Source organism: Esox lucius, chromosome 19 (genome assembly GCF_011004845.1).
Source record: "Esox lucius isolate fEsoLuc1 chromosome 19, fEsoLuc1.pri, whole genome shotgun sequence".
Taxonomy (NCBI): Eukaryota; Metazoa; Chordata; class Actinopteri; order Esociformes; family Esocidae; genus Esox; species Esox lucius.
This window is the reverse complement of record NC_047587.1, coordinates 9,580,804-9,589,279: the sequence shown is the minus strand read 5'-3', so window position 1 is coordinate 9,589,279 and position 8,476 is coordinate 9,580,804. Positions and strand designations below refer to the sequence as shown.

At 44.6% G+C, this 8,476-nt stretch overlaps 1 protein-coding gene across 2 annotated transcripts; it reads left to right on the top strand.

Annotated features, from left to right (window-relative positions):
• The first annotated feature begins 254 nt into the window (after positions 1-254).
• Positions 255-7,980, top strand: cav1 (caveolin 1). Of its 2 annotated transcripts, XM_010883597.5 has the most exons (3): positions 255-570; positions 1,318-1,488; positions 5,824-7,980. In XM_010883597.5, exons 1-3 carry the CDS (start codon positions 535-537, stop codon positions 6,163-6,165), a joined length of 549 nt encoding a protein of 182 aa, XP_010881899.1. In that variant the 5' UTR covers positions 255-534; the 3' UTR covers positions 6,166-7,980. The 2 variants fall into 2 exon arrangements, with proteins under 2 accessions (XP_010881899.1, XP_012994296.1); XM_013138842.4 differs by lacking the exon at positions 255-570 and having other exon boundaries at positions 1,185-1,488.
• The last annotated feature ends 496 nt before the right edge of the window (positions 7,981-8,476 follow it).

Sequence of the window (8,476 nt, the reverse complement as noted above, 5' to 3'; positions counted from 1 at the left end):
GGAATGTAAACGGATTACAGTGACAAGAGCAGGTTCTCAACCTTCCTGACAGAGAATCAAGAAGGGGTAATGTAACTGTTCAGGAAGGACAGCAGCCGACAGATAGAAGTACACAGTTCATACAGTAATTTGGCAAACGCTCTTATCCCAGTAGTGAGCGCACACAGACTAGCCAACTAGAAAGGCTGCACTAGTTGAACAGATCACGTCAGAATCTCCGCCACTAGCTGCTGCGTAATGTGTTGAGTGGCAGGTTAATGGCGGGTTACAGTTTCATCCCGCCGCGCTGCTTGTCTACACAGGTGACTGGTGAATGAATAAGACGCGCATTCATTCAGTCCACGCCGAAGCGCGCAGACTGAGCGCAACGTAAAGATAAGCGACAGGATTTAGTAACATCGCCGGAGGAGCCCCCGAGTCATTACTACATTGTCCACACGCCACCTCCTATATCTTTGCGTCCTTCCTTTGTTAAAGTGATACTGTCTTGCTTCATCAACACAGTGATCTTGTCGCACTTCAGGCGCGGACAGCATGACAGGCGGACTCAAGGACAGCGAAACTGACGAGGTACTGTTCCCTTCCTAATGCTGCGTCCTGTCATAAACCAGATTTGTTTTGTCACAGCCATGTACTTTATACTTTATAATATTTGCAACAATGTTTTATCTGCTTCATTGTCCTTCTGACATTTTTCGAAAATGCCCTTGAAGGATTGGGTAACTGGAACATGTTTAACTCCAATGTGCTATTTGCCAGTTTTATTGTTTTTGGCACCTAGATATGAACGTTAGCCTAATCCCACCCCTAGGGAGAATGTGCAAGCCTATCTCCTATTGCTTACATTAACACTGGCATGAGACGTTGGATTTATTAATTAACTAAACTCATTGCATTTTGCGAGTTTGTTCCTTTTTTATACCTTCTGAAAAAGTATCCGGCGCTGTAAGACTACATATTTTTGCGCAAGTCAAAATTTGGGTTTTGAATTTTAAATATGTTAGGCAACGCCAATCCCATGTCTTGATGGCAGATAATATAAAGTTGCTGGTGATGCCATATTATTCGATAAAGGTTCTACAATAAACAGCATATGGTTGAAGTCGAACCATCTTTACGCACGCATTGTGTGATGACCCCTTGCGGTGAATGACGGATCTCCGCTCCAGAGGGGTGTGGTGCTCTCCCTGTTATCCATTTAAAACCATCTCAGGCTGGGGCAGGCTGCTTATGCTGGTGCGCTCTTGTCAGGTCTACGCTCTCTGCCCCGTCTCTCTACTGACTTCTCGCATCTTTTCTTCCCCTTCGGATTCACAGACATTTCTGCAATTGCCGTTTATTAGGAAACAAGGAAACATTTACAAACCTAATAACAAAAACATGGATAACGACAGTATGAGCGGGATGAAGACGATGCAGGACGTTCATACGAAAGAGATCGACCTGGTGAACCGGGACCCTAAGCATCTAAACGATGAGGTGGTCAAGGTGAGTCCAACACTGTACCAGCCTGTAGACGATTTTTACGCACGCAGTATGGTATCTGTTTCTGCCCATTAAAGTTTTTAAAGGTTATGCATTATCATTAAACTGTCATTTATATTTGCTCAAAGTATGCATATGTAAATTACGGTATATTTAAGAATTAGTTTCCATTAGATACATTCATAAGCTCTGGAAATGTCACTCAAACTTGAGATCACTCCATGATTGGTTAGAAGTTGCCAAATGTGCACAGTAAAATGTGTGCGTCAAGGGCGCAACCAAGTAGGATACGAGTTTGGGACGTGCGTGGCGCGTCGCATGGAATTCTGGCGTCTAGCCAATACTGTGCCAGTATGTGAATTTTCGGGTTACTAACTCCCGGCTGTAATGGTTTAAAATGGGACAGAATGTTTGTGAAGGGCGAAACCCACGCGTAAATGTGGTGCGTGCTGTCTATGGTAACGCCACTTCTACTGCTGTCATTATTACAAAGCCGAACACCCTTGCTCCGCTGTTGGAAAGGAGGAAACATTACGAGTTTCCTGTTGTTGAAATCAAAATGTTCTCACAGTTCTTGTCTTATAAATACACAGCTCTCCTATTTAGTTGTTTGAGGATTCCGAAGTAGCAACCCACCGCCGACTTCGTGTTTAAGTAAAATCTGGTTTTGTTGAGAATCATAGGCAGCCGCGAGAGCTCCGAGGCTCGTTACAGTGAAAACCACCTGTCATGTGTGGTGGGAAAAATAGTATTCGAGTCCCAAATGGCATCCTACATCCTTGGTCAGGAGTATTGCACTACTCAGGGAATAGGGTGCCATTTGGATCCACCTATTGTCCTGGGGTATGTTTTCATCTTTATGGGGTTCGATACCACTGGAGAGGGTCAGCTGTTTGATGTAGTGAACTTTGCCTTCCTAAAACAGGGAAACACCCAAGTAGTTACAAGGGCAGGACATGGGATCCCCCTGTCACACACCCATCCCCCCTTTCTCTCCTCCTTTCTCCTCCTCCAGGGATGTGTCAACTTTACTGCTACTGTGTGATTACATTTTAGATTCTCCCTCCCCTTTGTCCCATTTTTCCTCCTTGTGCGCGGTTTCTCCACTCAATTTAATTTGGTACCTTTGTATGAAAAGATAACATTGTATTAATAACCCAACAATTTACATAAAAAATGATTGCTAAAAAAGTAAGTCTTTCCATCTTGCACTCTTTCACCCTCCTTCAAACTCTCCCTTTTTTCTGGCCTCATAACCGGTCATTGTGACAGTGAGTCAGACTCAAGTACGCTCAGAATAGAAAACGGCCTTATGATTCTGCTCCTTTAATCAAATCTACAGTGTAGTAATCTGAAATCACATGCGCTATCACAGGCTGCTGTGGGTTTGGCTAAGTTCTGCATGCTGTCAATGAGGGTTTATGTTTGGGGTGGCCCCCACTAAGCTGTCAAGTAGGAACAGGAAAACAGGGACCCCTCTACGCACATTCTCACACACACACACACACACACACACACACACACACACAACCGTAATCACACGCATAGTACACGTGCAAACACACAAACATGACCACACACAAGCAGACTCGCAGATCAACACATACGCGCCTCCTTACAAAAATGCACAAAGAGAGATGCACACGCACACATACACATACACACACACACACACACACACACACACACACTGGCCCCTCTGCCTGCAGAACCATATGAAACCACAGTTCAGCAGCTGCACTCACTCAACCAGCCACATCAAATAATAACCATGACTGAAATCCATGCAGAGTTTGCCCTGAGAATAGAATATTGTTTCCTGTTGTAAAGTTTCCTTCTACAGCTTAGTCAATGGAGTGGAGTGGCCCTAGCAAATGGAGCCAGTGCCAGGCAGCCCTGTGAGCAGAGCAGACACTCCTACGGCCAAGACGAGCAGCCCGATTTCGATAACCGCTCGCTAGCTAACATCTCCTTAACACGTGTTCAGGAATGCCGGCGCTCAGGGAGGAGGGTGACTGTAGAAGGAGTTCCCTTACTGTCCAGAAGGGGTGCAAAACAAGACCCTAAATTAACATTCAGGGATGATTTATTTCAATCAATGGAGCCAAATTATGCATTTACACCGACGGGGACGGAGCTTGTTGGGCGTGACCCACCCATAGGCCTCACCTTCACAACCCTGGTCTGAAACATACAGTAGAGACAGAACAGAAAAATACACAACTGTTGATCCTGAGAATCGGATTCTGTTACTGTATCCATCTAATCCATAATCGTTAGTCCTTAACCATCCCTTGTATCAAAACCGATTCACATAATCATACATAATTTGCTCTAACAAAACCGTAAGACAGTAATATCAGTCTTTTTTTTTTAAATAAAGAGGAATCCTCCATTTTGAACATAAAGGAACTCCTTCATAGAAAATCCCTAAGTATACATTTTCTTTGCTATGTTGGTATCTTATGTTAATGCAATTCTAAACGGGGTTGCAGAAGAAAAAAAACATGGCACAGTTTTCTCCCTTACAATTCAAAGATGCATATTTTGTGACAAAACTATACATTTTCACTGCCAAGAGCGACCAGAATAATTCCAAAAGGGGCTCCTATTTATTCTCCAATAACGCTATGGAAATTACAGTACTGAATATCAAAGATACACGGCTCTGGAAAATGAAACCAACTTGCTTAGTTCTGTGGCAAAAATAATTATGTGATTTTTATTACAGGGCTGTACCACCAAATGTGATTTGTACTGTACATTTAGTCTGTACAGTTTAGGAGGTCCCTTGGGTACACTTTAAGAGGTGGCGTGAATTGCTACTGAAATAAACAGACAGGAGTTACATTGGGTGGAGGCAAATGTTTAATTTGATATTTTAAAAAAATACTGACGGGAAGTGAGGTGGTGAGAGGGATGGTGAGGTAGTGAGAGATAATTGAGGTAGTTAAAGGGGTAGTGCGGTAGTGAGAGGGGTAGTGAGGTAATGAGTGAATTGTAGTGAGGTAGTGAGAGAGAATTGAGGTAGTTAAAGGGGTAGTGCGGTAGTGAGAGGGGTAGTGAGGTAATGAGTGAATTGTAGTGAGGTAGTGAGAGAGGAGAAGTGAGGTAGTTAAAGGGGTAATGCGGTAGTGAGTGAATTGTAGTGAGGTAGTGAGAGAGGAGAAGTGAGGTAGTTAAGGGGTAATGCGGTAGTGAGTGAATTGTAGTGAGGTAGTGAGAGAGGAGAAGTGAGGTAGTTAAAGGGGTAGTGCGGTAGTGAGAGGGGTAGTGAGGTAATGAGTGAATTGTAGTGAGGTAGTGAGAGAGAAGTGAGGTAGTTAAAGGGGTAATGCAGTAGTGAGTGAATTGTAGTGAGGTAGTGAGAGAGGAGAAGTGAGGTAGTTAAAGGGGTAGTGTGGTAGTGAGGTAGTGAGTGAATTGTAGTGAGGTAGTGAGAGAGGAGAAGTGAGGTAGTTAAAGGGGTAGTGCGGTAGTGAGAGGGGTAGTGAGGTAGTGTGAGGAGTGTAGTGAGTAATGAGTATGGTGGTGAGGTTTTGATAGAGCAAGTGTGCTTTCATGCTTGTATAATATGCTTGTGTTTGTTTTTCCACTTAACAATCTGCACTAAAATGTCTATGAGGTCATGGTTATTTGGAAGGCACATTGCAAAGCCACTGATCCCCTGAGAAGTATTTACATTGAAAATAAATAAAGGCCATGGCTTACCTCACTGCAGCCCATCTGGCTTCTCTGTGCTGCTCTACTAGAGGCCTGCTTCACATGTAGACCAGGGAGGCTTTACATGATGGATATAAATTCAGCTACATTTGGGAGGACTTTAGGACAGAGAAATTATCTTGCAGTCCGCAAAAACACTGAAGATATGTTGCTCCAATTAATGTAGAACCAGCCGCTAGCTAGCTCTGGCATTTCAAATATGGCCCCGAGCTTAGACAGCTATGGCTCTGTCTTGTGTCATCCGTCCTGTTTGTAAGGAATGTGAAGCGATAGTTTGGGAGGGTGTGGAGAGAACAGATGAGAGGAGGGCACCAGCCAGCAATCATATTATATATTTGGGGAGGAAGAACGGCAGGGCGGTGTGTCAGTTTGACCCAGTTTGACCCGGTTTGACTGCTTGTACCAGCTACTATGTGGAGACAACAAATCTTTCCTATCTCAACTGCCCTTTATCTTGTGTAGCCACAGGTCAGGGGTGCCGATGAAGTGGGGGGGCCATCAGTTATGACATCACCTGCGTCAACTAGGTTAACCTTTTCGACTTGCCTCAGCCGATTCAACAATGCTAACATCGCTGAGGAAGTGTCTTTTAACCAGGCGACTTCCTCTCCCCAGGTGGACTTTGAGGATGTGATCGCGGAGCCCGCGGGGACATACAGCTTCGATGGCGTGTGGAAGGCCAGCTTCACCACCTTCACGGTGACCAAGTACTGGTGCTACCGTCTCCTCACCGCCCTGGTGGGCATCCCGCTGGCCCTGGTCTGGGGCATCTTCTTTGCCATCCTGTCCTTCATCCACATCTGGGCGGTGGTGCCCTGCATCAAGAGCTACCTGATCGAGATCCACTGTGTCAGCCGCGTCTACTCCATCTGCATCCACACCTTCTGCGACCCGCTGTTTGAGGCCATGGGCAAGTGCTGCAGCAGTATCCGCATCAGCACCACAAAGGAGGTGTAAAAAAAAAGAATGAGTGGGAGCGAGACAAAGAAAAGGGTGAGGGTGAGGGGGAGACGGAGAGGCTGACGGGAATGAGAAGGCGCAGATTTTAAAAGGGGGAGATATTACTAGATGAAAAAGAAGAGAGAACCACCTCGGGTAAAAGAAGAGGTGAGACATTTTCAGTTCTGTTGTGGGGATTTTGGAGGCTAGGGGGCGGAGTCAGACAGAGAGCGTCTGGCCCCGCCTCCCTTTATCGTCTCCCTCGACAACAATTGTTTCTCTCCCCATTGCTGATTTGACCGCCAGGAGCAAAGGATTACATCAGGGTTCATTCCCTGAATTTATTTTTGTTATATTTTTTTTTTATTATTGTTCAGTATTCGTTTATTTTTATCACTGCAGGAGCACCACCACACTAGTCCCACACCCCATCCATTCCTTTCATTCTTCCAAAATGTTGTGATCCTCTGGTCATATCTCCCTGTATGGGGATAGTATTGATTGGACAGTTATTTCATCGATTGATTGGTTGATTGATAGGCTTATGTTAGTGCCCTCTATGCTGGTTTTGTCGTTCTTTTGAGGCCTGTACTTTGACACAGGTGGTTTGGGTTGGGGGGAGGGGGGTATCCCTAAGCCTGTCCCAGTGCGCTGTTTGCAGTGAGCTGACAAATCCCACCTGACACAGCACAAAATCCCAGAGCCAAAACCCCCCTCAACACCGCCACCCTTTCAGCCCCCTAGACCCACCGACCCCTCTCCGAGCCCCCTGCCCTGCCCAGCCCTGCCCTGCCCCCCTGCCCTGCCCTGCCTCCCAGTCTGAAACACTGAACCTGCCCTTGTTTCTGCATGCATCACTCCCCTGCCACAAAGCCAGCAAGCCTACACACAGCTGTCAGTCATTATGCACCGACAGACTGACATACAGACCTACAGAGAGACAGACCTACAGAGAGACAGACCTACAGAGGGACAGCTAACTATAGGAAAACATCGCCCACAGAGCCTAAACTATACTCAGCCCAGTGCCACGTGACAACATCAAAGCAAGAGACACTCGATTCGATGACACCATTTTTTCATATAATTTCTATGTGACGGAGAATGTTTTTTATGTTTGCCTTTGAATCTCTGTGAAACATCACTTGAACCTTCCATTACATTCATTCCTTTGTGATCATTTTAGACCATTTGAGGTCCCTCCTCCTCAGAGGGAGAATTAAACCTTAAATATTGATGCATGTTTGCTGTAGCCGTAGCTAAACAACCAAGATTTCTTTCTACATTTTATGAAAATGAAGAACTTTTGTTTTGAGTTTTGCTTCTATTATGTTGTTTTGTACTAGCCTTGCCCAATGTATGCACAAATGAATGTGCAATTACGTCTCTTTTTTAATTCCACGTCTAATTCCCAATGAGATAAGATAAATTCCTGATTGACTTGTTTGGTCTTGTGTAGCGTTCTCTTTGTTGGTTATGGACGCCCCCATCGGACAACAGTTATCAGCTAACAAGTCTTTCTCCCTTGAGATCGCTGCTGTCTGAAAACAAATGGTGGCAGGTTTTTCATTCTATACTGATGTATCACATTACAACTGTGTACCAAATTGCATCCTACATCCAATCTGGGACACAGCCTTTTCCTCTGCCACCTTTTGTCTACCTGCTGTCAGTGAGGATGGTAAACATTAGCACATGTTGCTTGACTGAGTTTGTTTTTCAACTTAAAAAGGTCACATGTATTTTTATATTAAAATGGAAAATGTCCCTTCCTTTGCTTTTAATGTACAATCTCACATCACGCTGTGCACATTAAACTTTAATATAATCAAATATCTCAGCCTTCTTGTATTGGTTGTTTGTTTGTTTAGTTACGGTTTGAATCAGCCTCTTGTTGAGGAGTGACGATTTGGTGTCATGTGGCTTTGATTTTGCTTTGGAGAATTTGTTGCTATGCTGCCATAATAAACAATTGGAAGATGGTTAATGACCAGCTGTGAACTGGTAAATGCAAATATGGGTCATTCGCATGCTTTTTACTTATTCAGAAAGGCTAACAGGCTAGTATCAAACAGTGTTTGACAATCATAGTAAATACAGTAATGATGCTGTATACTACACAAATATATGTTTTGGAGTTGCATACAACTGCCAAGAATGCTGTTATCGAGGTAATTTCCTTGGTAGATGACTTCAGAGGTCGCCATGTGGGAAAAGTCTGAGCTTACCCGCTAGCAATTCCAAACACACCATTAGACAGCATTCTGGTGATTTGTGACGGACTCCGATCAACCAGGAACCCTCGGGGGGAATGTTGCCTTCTTTAAAG